The sequence below is a fragment of the Octopus sinensis genome, linkage group LG13 (genome assembly GCF_006345805.1).
Source record: "Octopus sinensis linkage group LG13, ASM634580v1, whole genome shotgun sequence".
In the NCBI taxonomy this organism is placed as follows: domain Eukaryota; kingdom Metazoa; phylum Mollusca; class Cephalopoda; order Octopoda; family Octopodidae; genus Octopus; species Octopus sinensis.
In genome coordinates, this window is record NC_043009.1 from 16,930,711 (window position 1) to 16,953,345 (window position 22,635).

General features: G+C 35.4%; 1 protein-coding gene across 3 annotated transcripts in view; it reads right to left on the bottom strand.

Annotated features, from left to right (window-relative positions):
- The window catches only part of LOC115218609 (axonemal 84 kDa protein-like), an 85,583-nt gene that overhangs the window by 14,764 nt on the left and 48,184 nt on the right, over positions 1–22,635 (bottom strand). For all 3 annotated transcript variants that reach the window (XM_036508169.1, XM_036508168.1, XM_029788510.2), the window contains exons 10-14: positions 21,409–21,535; positions 18,261–18,404; positions 8,860–9,016; positions 4,289–4,395; positions 2,036–2,202 (exon numbers count right to left, since the gene is read on the bottom strand). In XM_036508169.1, the coding sequence (XP_036364062.1) occupies positions 2,036–2,202; positions 4,289–4,395; positions 8,860–9,016; positions 18,261–18,404; positions 21,409–21,535 (702 nt within the window). The remainder of the gene's footprint in view (positions 1–2,035; positions 2,203–4,288; positions 4,396–8,859; positions 9,017–18,260; positions 18,405–21,408; positions 21,536–22,635) is intronic.

The following is a 22,635-nucleotide window of genomic DNA, read 5'->3' on the forward strand; positions in this document are numbered from 1 at the left end:
CATATTTGTGTTATTTAACCTTTTAGCATTCAGATTACTCAGTCAAATATAATGGTTATTTATTCACATTGTTTTGAATTAATCATGCATTATCTCATACCTTTAAGATTTCAATGATGTGATTGTTTATTTTGAGAATGACATTGATGGGTAGCTGTGAGAGGCGTGGTCTGGCCAGTTTGATCATAAAACAGTCAGAATATTTGGGTTAGCACTGTATGCTAGGAGATACTATCACCTGATGAATACAGCAGTTAATTTGTTTTTGTGATGTGACAGCATTACGTATGATTATACAGAGGCAATTTAATACATATTTTATAAACACTGAAAGGAAAAAAAGATGAAGTTAACACTGTCAAGATTTAAACTCAGAGCATTAAAAAATGAAACTAAAAGCTATGAAGTCAATTAGTCCCACACTCCATTCTATCTTTTCATCTGTCACCTTTCTAACTTAAATGTTGATTTTTTATGACAACACATTGTCAGTATTTGTAGATTTCAGTAAAACAGTGTATTATTGGAACTTGTCTTATCATCAAGTATAGCTAGCATTATTTTATTCCTTTACTAGTTCCAACTGTTTAATTGGTATATAATATAAATTCATATCAATATATGTTAGCAATATAATTTCCCAAAACCAGAAGAACAAAAAACAGGCAAGATTTGAACCATTAACTAATATTGTTATAATATTGATTTCAAATTTTGGCGTGAGGCCAGCAATTTTAGGGCAGTGGGTAAGTCAATTACATTGAACCCAGCACTCAACTGGTACTTATTTTATCAACCCCAAAAGAATGAAAGGCAAAGCTGACAGTGGCAGAATTTGAACTCAAAACATAAAGATGGACAAAATACTGCTAAGCATTTTAGCCAGTGTGCTAAGGATTCTGGCAGCTCATTGCTTTAACATTGTAATGATATTGATTGTTATCAATTAATTAAGTATCTATTACGAGAGTTCAAATTTAGGCGTGGGAGTGACTGTATGGTAAGTAGCTTGCTTGTGAACCACACGGTTTCAGGTTTAGTCCCACTGCATGGCACCTTGGGCAAGTGTCTTCTACTATAGCCTTGGGCCGACTAAAGCCTTGTGAGTGGATTTGGTAGATGGAAACTGAAAGAAGCCTGTCATATATATGTATATATATATATATATATATATATATATGTATATATATGTATGTGTGAGTGTATATGTTTGTGTGTCTGTGTTTGTCCCCCCAACATCGCTTGACAACCGATGCTGGTGTGGTTACGTCCCCGTAACTTAGCAGTTCAGCAAAAGAGACTGATAGAATAAGTACTAGGCTGCTAACAAAGCATGCGGAGTTCTGTTCTTGATTCGACGGTCATTCGGAATGCTCACAGCAGCCATATTTCTACCGCTCTATATCACGCTGGTGAGACCCATATTGGAGTACGGGATTCAAGCCTCTTCTCCTTATCTCCTCAAAGACACACAGCATCTCGAAAGAGTCCAGAAGCTGGCTACCCGCATGGTTCTTGGTCTCAAGAATTCGTCTTATGAAGAAAGGCTGAAGACACTCGACCATTATTCTCTAGAAAAACGACGACGTCGTGGTGATCTCATCCTTGCTCACAACATCATAAGCGGAAAGTGTAACCTCTCGAAAGAGCTGTTCTTCACTCCTGCTCCAGAGTGTTGGCTGCGGGGTCATTCCAAAAAGCTCTATCTGCGACGATTTCATCTCAATCGAAGGAGAGGGGCTTTCTCCGTCCGGGTTGCGGATCCGTGGAATAAGCTGCCGGACGAGATGGTGAAGATGCCGACGACCGCTCGGTTCAAAGTCTCCCTTGACCACAAGTGGCCTGAACTCTTTACCTGAACACCACCCTGTACATAACTCCATGTCCCCCTACATGGCCTTGCTTTTTGCTTTTTGAGCCAAAGAACTAACTAACTAACTAAATTTGCTCGACTAAAGGCGGTGCTCCAGCATGGCCACAGTCAAATGACTGAAACAAGTAAAAGAGTAAAAGAGTAATTGTTTTTAAGCCTCACCTTGATTTCAATAACAATTTCCAATACAGCAGCTGTAATGGTGAAAACTGCCCAGTTGGTAGCCCTTGGCCTTATCTCCCAAGATTGAAATGGCATGTTAATATAAGAATCTTGTATCAAGGCAAATTTTCCAAATGAATTTGTTTTAAACTGAACACTTTTGGTTTCTGTCAAAATCATAAAATTAAGATACATCATCATCATCGTCATCATCATCACCACCACCACCACCACTGCCACCACCACCACCACTTATTTATAACCAGCTGTGATTTCAAGATAGGGTAACATCCAAATACACACATAAACATACACACACACACACACACACCACACACACACACACACACACACACACATATATATATATATATATATATATATATATATACACATATATTCTTATGCACATATACTCTTGTTCACTTAAAATTACTACAGAAGGGCTTAATGCTTGATAAGTGCTTTAGCACGAAACTGTTGTTTGTACCTTGAGTTATGGCAGTAGTAATATGTGTGCATGTGTGAGAGAGAGAGAGAGAGAGAGAGAGAGAGAGAGAGAGGGAAATTAATAGTGGAACACAAAGCAGTCAAACAAAGCTACATGAAGAAGATATCCTTAATGTAGCAAATTTGCTCCTGGGAAAGCATCAAGAAGTTAAGACTTTACTCTCTGGAATGAAGGCAGGAAAGATATTCTGCAATATAAATCAGAAAGATCCTGGAAGGACTAGTCAGTGCCTAAAATCCCATCCCCTGCTATCAAAATACAAGGCCAGATACTACAATGGCTTGGGACTCTTCCAAACTAAATTGGATTTCCTACTATCAATAGTGCTAGATGAGCCAACTTCATGGCAGGAAGGGGAAATGCAGGCAGCAACATCAAACTCCCTCATTCACCAAATGCCAACTAGTAAAGGAGGATTAATGAAGATGTAGCAACACCAGTTGGTGGCACTCCAGTATGGCCACAGCTCTCGAGCTGAAACTAATAAAAGAGTAAAAGATATATGTATGTATGTATGTACAGATATGAATCTGTATGTAAGCATAACTCTCTCATTGTCTCTCTCTCTCTCTCTCCACTCTTTCTCTCTCTCTCTCTGTCTCACACACATATAGAAGAAACTGACTAGTTGGTATAATTCTAAACTATCAGGAAACTGATGAGTAGTTTTATGAATTTGTTCAACCTCAGGTAACAATACAATGTGTAACACAATTTTTATCCTTGGGTAGCAACTGTTATTTCCTATTTATTTACCCCTATAAAGTATTAAAAAATGGCTAATATTTCCTTCAATTACATTTATTCAAACCCTAAAGAATCCCTCTCAACACATGGCTAGGATGCTCCACCATTCCTGTTCATCATCAGAGATGTACATATTGTCAGCCACTGAAGGACATGCTCAAGTGGCTAAGATCAAATCTGTGGTATTGAGCAGAATATTCGCTATAATGATATTTCTGCTTCAACAACTCAGATCTGAATCTGTCTGAAATGTAATGGAAAATAGGTCATTTCCAAAACACTGATGCCCAGGTCACAAAAACAAATTTTGAAGAGAAGAGTGGTCATTTCCTTTGATTTCTAGAAAGAAGCAAATAGAAAATAACACTTACTGACTAAAAAAAAAAATTTTTTTAAATAAATGAATAAAATTTTGTTGCACATAATTAAACAGACCTATGATGAAAGGCATTGCAGCTGAGATCATTCTCCCTTTAGGGGTGTCTAAGACAACATTATCTAATTTATCATTATCAATTTAAATTCAAAAGGGAAAGTTAGTTGTTATTTCTAGCAGATCAAGTGAGCAGATAAAGGCTACCTGAAGATTTACAGAGCTGAGAAGGAATTTTCATGAAAGAGAATGAGAATAGATAATCTATTGTTTGAATATTGGCAACAAAATCACTTTAATGACAACTTATAACTCCTTGATAGGTTGTTAAGCTATTATAGTTTAATTTCCCAAGAACTTTAGAGATGTATTTGGTAGCAAAGAAACAGATAGTTGTATAAACTCCCAAAGGTTACAAGACAAAGCTTGTCATAAATTCTGAATCCAAAGCATGAAACATTTATGCTAGAAACTCACACAATTATTAAACATCCTGGGATATTAAATTTAAAACATACAGGATGGAAGAAAGCATTGGTAACACCTTCACGCATAAAAGTTGAAAGGGAAAACTCAAAGAAATTAGCCAAAGTGAAGAAATAGAAGTTGTGATTTATCTTACCATCATTATATTTGTAGTCAGAAATGTCTTTTACACTCCATACTTTCCTGCTGCTATCCCATTTCACAGGGCGTGGACATTCTGAAAGTACTACATGTGGAGGAATTCTGTTTGTATGGAAATAAATGTTTAAATATGCCATTAGTAAATATAGATACATAACTCTTAATGTGTGTATGTATACACACACACACACACATACGTACGTACATATACAGGGTGTCCCAAAAGTCACTGATGGGTTTCAATTGTTAATAACTTCCTTAACTTTACAAATAAATGCATGAAATTTTGATACAATATAAAGGACATAATGGAAATTAATTATTTAACCTTTTCCCTCTCTTTTCAGATTTTATGTGTTCACGGATCTGAGAAATTCATTATGGAAAAATACAGCACTCAGCAACGCATCCAAATAGTAAAATTGTTCTACCAAAATCAGGGGTCGATAATTCAGACCTAGAGAGCATACTCTTGACACTTCCAAGTGAGAGATGAACCAAGTGAGGATGTGATTAAAAATTTGATTTGTCATTTCAAAAAGCAAGGAACAGTAGCTGATCTTCCATGATCTGGGAGGCGTCGCAATGTCAGAAGTGATGAGACATGCGAACAAGTTCGAGAGAGAGAGTCTACGAAAATCCATGCACATCGATTTGGAGGTGATCACAACAGTTACAGATTTCACAGACTTCCCTGCAAAGGGTTCTCATCAGCCTTCGTCTTTATCCATATAAGGTGCAGTTGGTTTAACAGCTAAAGCCCCAAGACTATGAACAGAGGATCCAATATGCTGTCAAAATCCAGGAGTTGGCAATGTATTTTTATGTGTGCATGTATATATATGTATATATTATATATATATATATATTATATATATATATATATATACACGTACATATATATATATATGTATATATATATATATATATATATGTGTGTGTGTGTGTGTGTGTGTGTGTGTATGTATATATATATATATATATATATATATATATACACATACATATATACATATATATATACATACATATATATTTATGTGTATATATATGTGTGTGTGTATGTATATGTACGTGCATATGCATATACAAATATATGTGAGTGAGTGTGTGTATATGTGTATATGCATACATATGTACCTGAATGCACATGCATTTGCATGCACGAATACATATATGGATGTATATGCATATATACGTGTGTGTGTATATGTATGTAGTCATATGTGCACATGTATATGTACATGTGTGCGCATGTCATACCTTTTTTCCTCCTCCCTGATTCCTACCTATTACACTAACCTATCACATACATCTATTTATAGAAATTTGACATCCTTGTATTCTTCCTTTCGCTTTAAATTTTACTACTAAAATTACTACTTACTTTGGTATCACATCACCCATAGGTTTTCTCTACCCATCTCTTAATGCAGCCCTATCATATCACCCCTATTCACATATCTCACACTTATTCACTCCTTACCTTCTCATCTCTTCCTATTCACCTCTCAACGACTCCTCTCCCATCCTCCCCTCACATTATCTTGACCACCAGCTAACACTTCTTTTCTCACTTCTTTCCCCCCTTTCTTCATTTTTTCAGTCCTTCAACTCTTTTTCCTTGCTCTCTTTTTATTTATTTTGTTTAGAAAAATTTTTTTCTTCTTTTCTCTCTTTTTTCCTCTCATTTAGTCTTTCTGTTTTCATTTTGACCTATCTCCACATTCTAATCATACACATCTCCGCCCCACCCATCTATCCACAAATATTACCCATACATTCTCAAATTTTCATTCACACCACAAAACCCCTTCAAATAAGCAACAAAGAATCCATAGCTCCATACTTTGAAATGACTAAACATGAAATACTATTGGAACTTACATACCATGTACAGGAAACGTTTTTTTACCACTTCTATACACCACTTTACTCGAATAAAGTAACTGCAACTACAGTATTTTATATTTTATTTCTACTTTCATTCTCTTATTTCCCTCTATATTCCCCATCTCCCTCTTTTTCATAATACTTCCTTCTTTCGAACTCAAATATTTACCTCTATTTAACCATCTCACATCGTCTCTAATAAAGGGATATCCATACTATCCCAGAAACAGCTCTAAGGCTATATCTATATCCCTTTCCTTATAAATGTCCTGGAAACTTCTCACAGTCTTAGCTTTGTTATTTCATTTTGTCTAATATATATATATATATATATATATATATATATATAGATATAGATATATATATACACACAATAGGCCAATAGGCTTTTTTCAGTTTCCATCCACGAAATCCACTCACAAGGCTTTGGTTGGCTTGAAGCTATAGCAGGAGACCCTTGCCCAAAGTACCATGTAGTGGGACTGAATCCAGAACCATGTGGCTGAGAAGAAAACCTCTTTACTATATAGCCACACTTGTGCCTATACGTACATATATAAACATACACATATATATAAACATACATATATATATATAAACTACAGCTGCCACTCAAATTTTAGTCTGGCTTGGTAGCATGTACCATGTTTTTGCTAATAGTTTAACGTGTCCATTTAGTCATGTGTAGACATAGACACCCTCACATTCCTCCCGCGCTTGACCCAACAGAACATCTGTGATTTGATGATTGGAAGGAGCAAGGACTGCCCCAGCACTCAACTTGTATATTCTTTATCAACCTCAAAAGAATTAAAGGTAAAGTTGACTGTAGATACGAAATTATAAGTGTAAACAACTGAAACAGATGACAAGTTTTATATGAAGTTTTAGTAACTCTGCCGATTAACCACCAGCAAGGGCAGTCTTGCTATGTACAGAGATACGGTCATCAAGGTGAATGTCAGCAAGAGTACAAGAGAGAGTGAGAGAGATGGGACCAGCACTTCTTCTTTATACAGCAGTCTTCATTCAAATGCATCACATGTCCAAACCATCGTAGTCTCCTCTCTTGCAAGCTGCATCTGATTCCACTTATACCCAAATTTTCTCTCAGCACATTAGCACTTTGTCATACATGCATACTGGTGTTGCACAACCATTGGAAAATACTAACTTCACTTCTCTCTGGTCTATGCATGTTGTCTGCATTCAGGGCCCACATCTCATTACAAAGGAGCATAGCTGTTCATGCACAAGTATCATACAATCTGCTTTTCACTCTGAGAGAGAGGTCTTCTGTTGCCAATAATAGCTCTCTAAATATCCTCCATCCTATTCTTGCAACAATACTTTCAGAACATCTTTCATCACTGATAATTAGGTCACCTAGGTCCATAGAAACCATCTACGAATTCAATGGAGCCTCCAGGGCATTTGAAAGATCTAATTTCTGTGTGCCCTGAATGCTTATTGTTCCTGCACTTCTGCAATATATGACAAGTTTTCTTTGTCCCTGTGATTCCATTCTACCTTTTATGTGTCCATAGCTTGCACCTTTCTTAAATATTGAGTCATTCACCTGATGGAAAGATAGTCTTATTCTGTTTTCTCACTAACAATAAATTTGATCTTCACTAGATTAACTTTAAGGCCATTTGATTCCAGGATTTACTTCCATACCAGGAATTTATTCTCCAATTCTGTTACAGATTCTACAAGAAGAGCAAGGTCATCAGTATGAAGTACTCCCCATGGACAGCTAGTTTTAAGCTGTTATGGCCTGGAGGACTATGATGAAGAGAGAGGATTGAGAATTGAACCCTGGTGAAGCCTTACATGTTCACTAAATTCATCACTGTACTCTTGGCCAACTCTCACCTTACTGGTAGCACCACTATACATAGCTTGTACAGTTCTAACAAGCCACTCATCTGCTTCTAACTTCCTTAGAGACCACTTGATAACAGAGTAAGGGACTCTGTCAAAAGCTTTCTCCAAGTTCTTGAAAGTCAAGTACAATGATTTACTTTTCGCCAGATACTTCTACAGCCATCTCACTAGGAAGATGGCATCTGTGATACTCTTCCCAGGCACAAAACCAAACTGCATTTTGTATAGTTTAACTCTATTACTAATCAACTGGGCTATAACTCTCTCTGTAACTTTCGCGTCTGGGTCCAGTAGTTTGGTACCTCTGTAGTTGTTTCTATCTAAGGCATCACCTTCACTCTCATAGCAGCTAACTCTATTACTATCACATCAGTCATTGAGGGTGACACCTTCCTAGATAACCTGACGAACTATTCAAGTGGCTAGGCTGTCTCCTACCCCACCAGATATTTTAAACATCTCTGTGGTGATTCCTAGTGGTCCAGGAGCTTTCCTTGTTTTCGTATCCTTAATTGCCTTAAATCATTTATAAAATAATATAAAATAAATTATTAGTATATATTAGTAACTGCAAAACAACTGTAGTTGGATATTGACATCCAATGGTAAAATAAATTTTACTTATCATATACTTCCTCTCTTTATCTATAATTTACACACACACACACGATTAAAAACATAATCAACATAGTTTAACGCTAGTGATACAGAGTTAGTTTAAAGTTGTCTAGGACAACAACATTAACAACAGTAACCATTTTATTACTAAGGATACGAAATTACCTTAACGTCATACCAATTAGAGGTCTCTCATCCCGTTTCTGTTCAAGACTGGCTTCCTTTTCTTTCCTCAGTTCCCCTTCCTCTCCTGATTCTTTAGATTCTGTTGGCAGTGGAGGGTCAGCTACATAGTCCATGTAGACCAACTCAGTTGGGACAACTGAAAATATAGAGGAGCCATAACATTGCAGATTAAGACAGTGCTTCAGAAGTGATGAGGGTTTCAATGAAGAAAAACTAAGGGGTGCTTTGAACCTTATGTAACTTGGTATGCAGGTATGAATGAAAGGAAGAAAGAAAAGAAAAAAGAAGAAAGGTTGTAGCTGTTGAATGCTTGCAAGAGTCATCTTTGATGGTGTAATACTATGCCACCAGAACAAACAATCAATGTTGCCTAGTAACACAAATTTAACGAGCAAGACATGGTATGATGTATCATTTGAACATTTATCCCATTGTATTATTTGTACTCAGTTCTATGATATCAAAGTAAAAGTGATAACCCGAGATAGTATTAGATTGATTTTCATATCACAACTGATAATAGCAAAAACACCCAATTACCTAAGATAATGAAAAAGAATTACATTGGGTTATGTTAAGGTGATTTAAAAAACAGGTTATGCAAATCACCTATCTTCTTTCCAGCACATTGATAAAGGTAATGCAACTAGCCACATACGGAATTTGAAGACCAGCTCCACACCACAAACAATCAATTGGAGAATTGAGTTAAAATCCAAGCCATATGTTAATGGATCTAAGAAATGCAACTTATGTGTAACAGAAAGATCTCACATTCTTCTTAGATCCAAGAATTTCAATACATTCCATAATTTCAAATCTGAAATTTTTAGCAGGTGTAGATACATGGGCAAGTTTCTTTTGTCATATCACCCACTGTGGATTGAGTTGTTGCTGTCTCACAGACTTTGACATATTTTCTGTTATTTTCTTCTATACCAGATGTATTAATTGTGGCTTCTACAATCAGAGAGGAAAGGGATTTGAATTTCCTAGCTTTTGTTTCTTCTCATTCCATTTTTTTGCATCAACCTTCTCTACACTTTTCTTTTGTTTTTTCATGTTTTTTTCTTATTTTCTCGCTGTCCAGTGTCCTTGCTTTTAAAATATATGTAACACATAAACAAAGCCTGAAAGATTACTTGGAGACACATGGTGCATTTGATAAATATGCTTAAGTAGAGTATCATAAAAGCATGAAACTATAAGTAGCTCTTTTAGTTATGTTTCAAATTGATATCTATCTCCCACTGGATGGAGCACTTTTTTTGTTGATTCTATCTAAAATTGTATATAAATATTTATATATACACACACATATATCATCATCATCATCATCATCATCATCATCATTTAACATCTGTTTTCCATGCAGGCATGGATTGGGCAATTTGACTGTAAACTGGTAATCTACACCAGGTTTCAGTCTGATTTGAGAACTGGATGCCCATCCTAATGCCAACTACTCCAACACACACACTCACTCACTCACTCACTCACACACACACACACACACACACACACACACACACACACATTATTAATAAGTTTGAAAATGGAGAGATTCAATGGATATAAATGAATTTATTAATTAATTAACATTGCCTACAATTGTTTCACTTCGCACCCAATTTAAATTACAAAATATATGTAATAATATAAGTTTGCATTTTGAGTATCCTGAGTGAAAGATCTTTAGGGCAAAATGGACATTGCAGTTTACATTTTGATCAGTTGAAAAACTCCAGCAGACTAAGCAGATGAAAACGTGTTTATTGTGTGTGTGTGTGTGTGCCTGCATTGATATTTTTATTTTTATTTAAATACAATAATAATGATAATAATGACTTAACATATATAAGAAGAAAAATAAAGGATAAAAATAAAGATTAGTAATAAATAATGAAAATAATGAAATATATTAATAATAAAAAATAAATAGAATAAAAATGAGATGAAAGATTTTTACAAGACATGGAAGTTCATTGTCCATTTTGGTTTGTGTGTGAGTGTATGTTCATGTGTTTATATGTGTATATATATGTATATATATATATATGCATGTTTACTGCCTAAGTTAATTTATATGTGTGTATGTGTGTCAGCATAAGGTTATTGAATACAAGTATGGATGTCATAATTTATGCACGAGTGTGTGTGCGTTTACAGATCCTTACTGCTTAAGTTGTTTCATTAGTGCATAAGTGTGTATGTATATTAGTAAAAGGTTATCAAATATTTCTATAACCAAATATGTATTTATAGGTATGGGATATTCATAGCCTATTTTAGTTTATGTATGACTGTTTATGTGTGTGTGTGTGTATATATATATATATATATATATATATTAATTTATATATAGAGGGCATTATTACACATACATGCCACACGCTAAGAGGGACATTAGTCATTTCTACCAAAAAATTTTACTAATCATACCCAGAACAGATAGCTGTTCAGCTTTGACGGTGCAGGTTCGTTTATTTATGATATGTTCAGAATCAGTCTTGCTGATGAGTACGGTCGAAACTGCGATAAGTACGAAATCACAGGTGATACAAGACTAAATTCATTTTTTTAAATGTCTAGCTTTGGAAAAATTGCATTGGGTAGGATTAGTAAAATTTTTTGGTAGAAATGACTAATGTCCCTCTTAGCGTGTGGCATGTATGTGTAATAATGCCCTCTATATATAAATTGATATGTTCAATAAGAAAGAATTATTTTCGAAATTTTTCTCTTATGAGGTTTTTCACGCTATCTACCTGATAATTTCTTGTTAAGATTCCTTATTAAGAAGTTATCCTTAATTGTTAAATAATTTTATTCCGAAAAAACTTTTCCTACCCGAAATGCAATTCGAAGAAGCCTGCCATTTACCGGATGTATTATATGTAAACTTCCCCATGTGCGTCGTTAAGGTTGAACAGATAGCTGTTCGGCTTTGACGGTGCAGGTTCGTTTATTTATGATATGTTCAGAATCTGTCTTGCTGATGAGTACGGTCGAAACTGCGATAAGTACGAAATCACAGGTGATACAAGACTAAATTCATTTTTTAAATGTCTAGCTTTGAAAAATTGCATTGGGTATGATTAGTAAAATTTTTTGGTAGAAATGACTAATGTCCCTCTTAGCGTGTGGCATGTATGTGTAATAATGCCCTCTATATATAAATTAATATGTTCAATAAGAAAGAATTATTTTCGAAATTTTTCTCTTATGAGGTTTTTCACGCTATCTACCTGATAATTTCTTGTTAAGATTCCTTATTAAGAAGTTATCCTTAATTGTTATATATATATATAGATGTTTACTGTCTAAGTTGGTTTATGTGTGTGTAAGTGTGTATGTATGTTAGTAACATGTTGTGAAGTCATATCAGTTTGTTAATATATATATATATATATATTCCCTTATATTCTTTTATCTAATTCATGAAAAAATCAATCATAAAAGTAAACATATACACACATACAAGCACACATGTAAACACATGAACATACACTCACACATAAGCCAAAATGGGCTGTGGACATCCATATTTTGTAAAACAACGTTTAATCCATTTTTATTTTATTTATGTTTTATTATTAATATAATATTTCATTATTTTCATTATTTATTATTAATCCTTATTTTTATCCTTTATTTTAATTCTTATATATGCTAATTCATTATTATTATTGTTATTATTATAACTGTATTTAAATAAAAGCATTAATGCACGCACACACACACACAATAAACACGTTTTCATCTGCATAGTCTGTTAGAGTATTTCAACTGATCAAAATGTAAACTCTGTAATGTCCATTTTGCCCTAAAGATCTTCCACCCTGGATACTCAAAATGCAAACTTTTATTTTATATGTTTTGTAATTTAAATTGGGTGTGAAGTGAAACAATTGTAGGAAATGTTAATTAATAAATTCATTTATATCCATTGAATCTCTTCATTTTCAAACTTAATAATATTTAATGTTTTATAATATATTCATAGAAGAAATATTCCTTCAAAGTACAATATATTAAACCAGTGTATCTTGGATCTATAAGATCACAAGAGGTTTAAATATGTATGTATACATGTGTGTGTGTGGGGGGGGGGTGGAATACATATGCTTATTTGTGAATTTTTTATATCTTAGTCTTGTCATTCTGAATTGTCCTTCATTCTAGTAAAGTGAAAAGTGTTTGTGGATTCATGATTTATGGCGATTACTTACACTGATATTGGTTGTTCTCCTTCATAAATAATCTTGTCAAGCTTAGATAACACTTTGATATCGGTGTCTAGTTTTGGGAGGCTCTGTGGCATAACAATAACAACAACAACAAAAATAACCATCCACAAAAAATAGCCATCCCTATGAGCATGCGTATGTGCATGTGTGTGTGTGTGTGTGTGAGTGTGTGTATGTGTATCTAAATAATTATATATATTCTGTATAAAGTCATTAGAGGACAGTTGAACAATATATACTCAATACAGAAATATTTCTCACGTATATAAATGCTATCATAGGATAACAGTAGTTACAGATCTGCATAAATTTGTAACAGTTGTTATAAATCTAAAACATTATAAAGGTATCTTACAATGTCTACAAAATAATCCTGTAAATATGACCAAACACCAAAACTTAAATCTAATCTAACAACGGCAACAACAAAAATAATAATAAAGAAACAGAAAGTACCATTGTTACTTCTTGTCTCAACATCACCAGTGTGCACAGAATACATAGGAAAATAAACATTTCACACAACACACACATGCTCTCAGTCTCTCTCTCTCTCACACACACACTTGCACACACACACGCATGAATACACAGACTCTTACTCACACACACAAATACATACACACACATACACGCACACACACTGTTGCAAATAGAGCACAAAATATTTTAAAATCCTGTAGTAACACTAATGCTTTTAAAGACGTCTTTATGGAATAAAGAAGATTTCATCATGAACGCATAATTTGGTAAATTTTCTTACTACTGGAACACAGAATACTTACTATTCTAAATTATATTTCAATCAGACCAGACAGATCATTTCACAATGGGAATGTCTAATAAGCAAGCATAAAAACGTGCATTCAATACACAGAAAACACAAAGGACATTTGTAAATTAATAGGAAATGTCAATAAACTGGAAATGACGGATTTTAAAAGTACATGTTTAAGAACACAGCACATTACCATTCTTTGAGGGTATTCTAGATAGATTGAATACATTACCCCCAGTGTTCAACTGGTACTTATTTTATCGACCCTGAAAGGATGGAAGGTAAAGCTAACCTTGACAGCATTTGAACTCAGAACATAAAGAGCTGGAAGACACACCACTAAGCAGTTTGTCTTATGTGGTAACAATTCTACTGGCTCACCACCCTTAAGTAGCACATTAATTATATTAAATATATAGGCCCTACCATTCTATAAGGCTACACACCACCCAACTACAACACTTTTAGCACTCTCACAAGCCTTCAATGCCCTTAACACCTCCTGCTTTTCAAATAGTACCAATAACAAAAGAAGTAGTATAACACAACTGACACTTCATTGGTTATGACAATGAGGGTCCCAGTTAATCCGATCAATGGAACAGCCTGCTCATGAAATTAACATGCAAGTGGCTATGCACTCCACAGACATGTGTACCCTCAATGTAGTTCTCAAGGAGATTCAGCATGACACAGGTATTTCTCATTTTTGCTGGCTGAGACGACTGGAGCAACATGAAATAAAGTGTCTTGCTCAAGGACATAAAGCATCACTGGGAATTGAACTCACGGTCTTATGATCATAACCACTGAGCCACACACCATCACACACAACAACCAGCCTTCCTTTATATCCTAAACAATCATCACAAATATGCACACATCTCTTAACAAGCCAACTACAACAACAATAATTCTGGTTTAAGCAACCCATGTAAGCCCTCATAATTTTTCTATCTTTTGAAATTTTCAGAAATTTTTTGTGAATTTGTGTTCTACGTCGATATATCAGCAGCTAACACATAACTTTGTATTTAAAAAAATTTTTCAAATTTGCTGTAGACAAAGATAACTACGAAGATTTTATAAGTGTTTCTAGAATATTTATATTAAACCAATAGATAAGATTTTCATACGGCATCAACTTAGAACACACAAGTCACAGTCAAGAAAATCCATTCATCAATTTATAAAAGTCTTAAATCTCTCTCTCTTTTTCTCTTTTACTTGTTTCAGTCATTTGACTGTGGCCATGCTGGAGCACTGCCTTTAGTCGAAGAAATCGACCCCACGACTTATTCGTTGTAAGCCTAGTACTTATTCTATCGGTATCTTTTGCTGAACCACTAAGTTACGGGAACATAAACACACCAGCATCAGTTGTCAAGTGATGTTGGGGGGACAAACACAGACACACAAACATATACACACACATACATATATAGATATACATATATATGACGGGCTTCTTTCAGTTTCTGTCTACCAAATCCACTTACAAGACTTTGGTCAGCCCGAGGCTATAGTAGAAGACACTTGCCCAAGATGCCACGCAGTGGGACTGAACCCAGAACTATGTGGTTGGTAAGCAAGCTACTTACCACACAGCCACTCTAGATAAAAAAAAAAAGTGCCTTCAGTATATGAAGCAAATAATCAATAATGGATACTTTTACTTCAAGAATCCTGTCATCAGGTACAAGGCTCCAATGACTTGGAAATAAAACTGGTCAAGGACACAGCAATATTACAAGCAAGAATAATGGACTTAACTCAAAAGAACTCAACTACTTAAAACCATGATATTTCAGTAAATGTTATGATTATTACAAAACAGGATATCAAACAAGAAATTAATCCACGAGCTGTCTCTCAAAAGCTCATAAGTGTTTTCCATTTTCTGAGGAATAGATTGACATGGTTGCAGAGGATGTACAGCAAGATGTCATGTCAGAAGATAAAAAAAAAAAAAAGCCAATTTTACTAAGGTGTGCAAATCAAGAAATAAACTCATCTCTCTTGCATTAACTGTTTCAGCATTACTGAGCTGATATCACAAAGTAGAATCATTTAGAGAGTGATTCATTCCAGAAGTTGATATTCCATTAAGCTTTACAGTTACACAAATGACAGTTATTTATGGTTATGCATAGTCTTTGCTTAGATGTAACACCTTGTCAGAGTTCCATGCCTCATTATTCTTTAACTGGATTTAAATTTAATGGACATTGACAAATTTTTTTCTTGCTTAAAGAGCCAGTCTGTAACATCACACCATGCTCTAGTTTAATAAGAATGCCAAACTTATTACTTCCCCAATTCAGATGAAAAGTAGTAGAAAATATAATCTGAGGCACTTTAACATTAACCCTTAAACATTCAGATTACTGTGTCAAATGTAATTCTTATTTATTTACATCATTTTGAATTAATCTTGCATTATCTCATAGCTTTGAGATTTCAATGATGTGGTTGTTTATTTTTAGGATGACATTGTAGGGTAGGTGTGAAAGGTCAGATCTGACTGGTTTGACCATAAGAAAGGGAAAATATTTGGGCTGGATACAGCCAGCTTAAATGCTAAAGGTTAAAACACACACACACACACACACAATCATCATCATCATCATCATCGTTTAACGTCCGTTTTCCATGCTATCATGGGTTGGACGGTTCGACCAGGGTCTGGGAAGCCAGGAGGCTGCACCAGGCTCCAGTCTGATCTGGCAGTGTTTCTACAGCTGGATAGGCTTCCTAACGCCAACCACTCCGTGAGTGTAGTGGGTGCTTTTTACGTGCCAGGCGAGGCTGGCAACGGCCACAATTGGTTGGTGCTTTTTACGTGCCACCGGCACGGATCGCAACTACAATTTCCATTGATTTTTGATGATGATGTACTTGACTCAATAGGTCTCCTCAAGCACAGGGTCGAAACGGTGTTTACATATAAATGCATATATATATATGTTTGTAGGTATATATATGCATGCATGTATATATAAAGAGAGGGTTCTATCTGCCCATTCACACTAGCCATATCACATAGTAAACACTAGCTGTGGTGCTAAACACAAATTTTCTAGTGCTAATACGCAACAACCGCATTCCTTACTTTCAATATGGAAGTCGATCACAGTGTTAATACTAAATGAGGATTAACACTGTGATTGACTTCAATAATCTTTTATTTTCAACATACTATCAGAAAGCAGGCTTCTGCCAGCCCAAATGGTACACTTACTCAGTGTACTCATTTGTAAATGTATGGGTTTGAATGAAAAAGGAATTCACATATATAAAATGAATACATTTCAATGACAACATAAATGACTGAAGTATTGTTGTGCAAATGAATATATTTGGAAAAGCAGCAGTATAATTTATACCTGTGTGGAAAACATGTTCTCAGCACTAGAAAAATAATGCAAACAAGAAATGTTGCTGAGAAAAGAATACAGCAGATTGATGTCTTGTTCAACTGAAATGTGTCTTGTACTAAAACTAACTAAAATGAGACAATGACCGTTTCTTTGCTCTGGCTGTTTCTGTATGAAGAGAGAGAGAAAGAGGAAGTTCTTTTTAAACAGGTTAGCCAAGTATTTATGGACACAACTTTAGTGGGCCGTAAATGGAAAATGACCTAATATAAAGCAACGTGAAATGCAGTAAATCTTAATTTTCACATTTTTCTTCCAGATGTATTGGTAAATCACTATGGTAGATTCCAATTTGATATGGGAAATAAAATGGCAGTTGTAGTTGCCAGCCAAAGCAACTGGAAGGTTGCTAGCTTCTTGAATGTGATTAGGTCCCTTGCGTTCAGAGATGGGAAAGTGCAGAAGGCTTCATGTCAACCATATTCATCAAAAACCAACATTCTCAGCAATCAGATGTCATAAGAACAGTTGAGTTCATTCAGCAGGTTGAGGGTCAGTGACAATGCTAGAAAGTCGATGAGGGCTATCATAGTCCAGTATCAGATATCTGATGCATGAGGACATGAGATACAAGTGATAAGGAGAGGGCATCCTGAGTAACTTGACATGCTTCAATTTTGACAAGGAGAATAATCAGAATCAGAAGATGAACAAGAGAAGTGATGAGTTGATCTGGACAAGCTCCACAGCTATCATACATGATCCTTTCTGATTTCACATTCGAATAGAAAAAGAGTCAGCTATACAAAAAAATGTGCTTTCAAAAATTCACAAATGCCTTGAATTTAGAAAAATGATCCGTCTATGCTAGTTGACCCATCTGTGCTAATGTGGATGTAAAAGCAGTAAAAAGAAATGCATATAAATTCTTTACTGGGCTCACTCAGTATGCTTTATAATTTAAACTTCACTGACCTTGAGTAATTGTCCAATTTCCACAGACTTTAGGCTGAGGAGGTAGATGTAACAGACTTATAGTGAAGATTCCACTAACCACTTGGTAGCTACGCAGGTCAACAACGTCTGGGTCATCATCAAACTCATCAAATTCAGGAGGTGCTAGTTAACAAAATAAATTTATTTACTAAGTACATGTAAGGGAAACAATGTAGTCTTAATATCAAATTCAGATAGGTAGAGATAGGGGTAGTCAAAGCATACAATTATGCATATAAGGGGACAATTAAGTAAACTAGCACACATTTATCTTAGAACATAATATGTGTAATGGAGCATGAAGCTCTGCGACCTAGGTTGGTGGGCAGTTTTCATAACTATTTTCCCCTCTTTTTTCCCTGTAACATTTTTAGTTTTAGATGTAATATCTCTCAACATTGAAACGATATTTTGTTGATTTCTCTACAAAAACATAATACTAAAAGTAAGGGAAAAGAAGAATTCCATATTTCAAATTTGCTGTCCTTTCCTGAGATACTGAAAAATAAGTGAAATGAAAAGATTACAAGCAGGAATTGAAACTAGATTCTAGCTCAGCCTATCACTCCACTTCTATAGCATATGTTTATAAAAGTACTATCTTTATCACCTTTTGTACAATCTCTTTGAGAAGATTTTAGTTTAGCATGGCAGGATGATGAAATATCATAAACTTCCTACATTGGAGAACTGCATGTCACTATTTATTAACTACTAGCAGTATCGCCCGGCGTTGCTCGGGTTTGTAAGGGAAATAATTATATAAGCATTTTTAGAGATGTAAAGTATAATAGACATCTCAATATGGCTAACCACAAAGGGGGAGGGGTGTTAATGTAGCTTTTTACGTTCTGAGATTTAATAATAAATTTTAGAGAGTTACTTCCCTTATATATGTCAAAAATGGATTAAAAATGGGAAAAATTGATGGTAAATTTTTTTTTAAATCGTAGACTCATCGTAGATGCGCGCTAATACCCAGACGGTCTCGATATGAATCACGACTATAAGATACCCGGTTTTGGTTAAACTGCACCGCAAAATGTGGGAGTAGTTAGGAATCTAAATCGTAGGCGACAGACACACAACCTCACTTTTATATATAAAGATTTCCTCTATTTACATAATATTGAGGTCTCTTTCTTTCTTTTGTTATCTTACTGTTTTTACCAATATACATATATATATATATATATAAATATATATATAGTTACAGAGATGTACTTGCATAGTAAGTGACTTGATCTGAGATCGTGTGCTGGAAAGAAAACAGTTGCAGCGTTGAAGGTGTTTATAAGCCATTTAAGAAACACACAAAAACCGTTAGATTCACTTCAACATTTAAATTTAATTTGTGAAAATATTTTCGTCGCTTTGAGACCGTGACCTGTTAGCACGATATTTTTGTCAGTGAACAGGTCGCGGTCTGAAAGCGACGAAAATATTTTGGCAAATTAAATTTAAATGTTGAAGTGAATGTAACGGTTTTTGTGTGTTTCTTAAATGGCTTACAAACACCTTCCACGCTGCAATATATATATACACACATATATATATATGTATGTATGTATGTATGTGTGTATATGTGTATGCATGTATGTGTGTGTGTGTGCGTGTCTGTGCTTGTGATTGTCCTCCACCACTGCTTGACAACGAATGTTGGTTTGTTTACATCCCTGTCACCTAGTGGTTTGACAAAGGAAACAGATAGAATAAGTACAATGCTTACAAAAATAAAACTGGAGTTGATTCATTAAACTACAATTCTTCAAGGCATTGCCCCAGCATGGCCACAGACCAATGGCTGGAAAAAGCAGAAGAATAAAAGAATACATTCTCTGCTTTGGTCATATGTTGAAGGCATGAGAAAGCTTGAGTTTACATGAGAAGGCCTAACAGACCTGGTAGAAACAGCAGCCAAATCTCCCTCAAATCACACCTTACTGTCTTATGTATGTATATATATATGAGCCAATGAGGGGGACCTCTACATGGTAGCTAGACCTGGTAGAAATAGCAGCCAAATTTCCCCCAAATCACACCTTACTGTCTTATCTATGTATATATGTATGTATGAGCCTATGAGGGAGACCCCTACATGGCAGCTAGACCTGGTAGAAATAGCAGCCAAATTTCCCCCAAATCACACCTTACTGTCTTATCTATGTATATATGTATGTATGAGCTATGAGGGAGACCCCTACATGGCAGCTAGACATGGTAGAAATAGCAGCCAAATCTCCCTCAAATCACACCTTACTGTCTTATCTTTCTGCTACTTGGATATAGGTGTTATATTCGTCGTAAAAAACTTTCCTGTCACACACTCACGCACACGCACACACACACACACGCACCCTCACACACACACACACGCGCACACCCACACACACCCACTCACACACACGCACGTTAGCTTACAATTTTATTTATATATTTGCGTGTCTGTGTGGAAAGAGGAAGTGGGAGGCAGAGTGAAAGAATCACTCACTACAGTAAGTCAATTACTTTCATTTTATTCGTTGCCCACTGTGTGTGTGCGTTTGCGTGTGCTGTAAACCAGACTAAGAAAAGCATTTGACACACACACCAGAATGTGAGTTTTCTGTAAATTTTGCTTAACTGGAGTTTAAATTTTAAAAACTGGACCTGGCATGACGCGATGCATTGTACTCTTAAAAATGCAAGGTAAATTGTAATTGAAGAAATCCTATATTGTAGATTTGTATAACTCCCAAAGGGAGGCAGATAAAATCTGCCTTTTATAATAAGAGATTTCCAGGTAAATGAGCTGAGTCATTAACAGTTATGTTATTGCTTAGCACTGGTGGCAAAATATGTGCTGACAACCTCTCAACAATAGACCCAACTGTCTACAATCCTCTTTTGACCATTAGACTGTCTTTTGAGGTTCTCTGCTCACCTGAAAATTTATCAGGTATGAATACTTCAAAGAATGCATTTCTGTGTACTGATCTGTAAGTGATGAGTTATGAAAACAGTTTCCACGAACCATGAATTTGAAATGTGATCTGTTTGGATAGAGCACCTAAGAAATGAAATTCTTGAACCTATAAGAAAGAACAAATAAGTAATGATACTGATGCCACATCTTACTATTGCTTACCTGGAGATTGAGGGAATGGATATTCTGCCACTTCTTCATCTTCAAGTTTCTTCACTTCAACACGCTTAGGTTCTTCTGGAGCTGGTTCACCAAACAAATTAATGCTTTGTAGAGCAGCACTGATATCCTACAAGACAAACTGTAAACTGTTGGTGATGAACAAATCTGAGAAGATATAATAATCAAGGAATACTTTTTCCAGACTTCAACTTGTTGTTTCTTCAACACATTATATGGACAATATACACCTATGAGCAGGACCGATTCCATGAATGCAAGACCTTTTAGGCCACACATTCATGATCCTATTCACTGCACCATTGAAGTTTATTAAAATCTTCTCAATATTTTCAGGATAGATAGAAACTCATCATCGTCATCATCATCATTATAATCACCATCATTTAATGTCCTCTTTTCCATGCAGGTGTGGGTTGGATGGTTTGACATGAACAAACAAGCCATAGGGCTGTACTGAGCCTCAGTGTCTGCTTTGGCATGGTTTCTAAAGCTTTGATGTTCTCCCAAGTACCAACCACTTTGCAGAGTGTACAGGGTACTTGAGGTCATCAAGTACTCACAAAACAAGGCTCTTGGTATTAAGAGATATGGAAGTATGAGAGAGGTGTTTTGTTGAAGAGATGAATGCATGGCTTCCCTATTTGGAAAGAGAGAGAGAGAGAGAGAGAGAGAGAGGAGAGAGAGAGAGAGAGAAACGTGAGTTCAAGGTACAAGATCAATAAGAGAGAAAACAGGATAGAGGAACAGATGATTAGAGACAGGGATTGAGTGGGGCATAGTGAATATCAATTTGGGGGAGAGAAAGTGAAGGAAGGAAAATAAGAGTGGGTCAGGAAGGAGGAGATAAGGAGAGTAGTAGGGATACAATGTGAAGTGCAAAGAGGGAGGAGGAAGAGATAAAGGACAATAGGGATACAATGTGAAGTGCAGGGTGGGAGGGGAAATAAGGAAGAGGAGTAGGAATACAATGGGAAGTGTAGGGGGAGGAAGAGGTGATAAGGGAGAGTAGTAGGGATCCAATGTGAAGTGCAGGGAGATAAATGGTATCATCTACAGCACCTTAATGAATCTTCAAATAAAAATTTGTTTTAAAAAATCTAATAAAATGACAATCCCAACAGAAACTATAATCTTTTAAGGATTGGCTGACTCTGTTGAGAGTTAAGAGTTCTTAGCAGAATGACTTCAATATCGCTAGCAATTTTG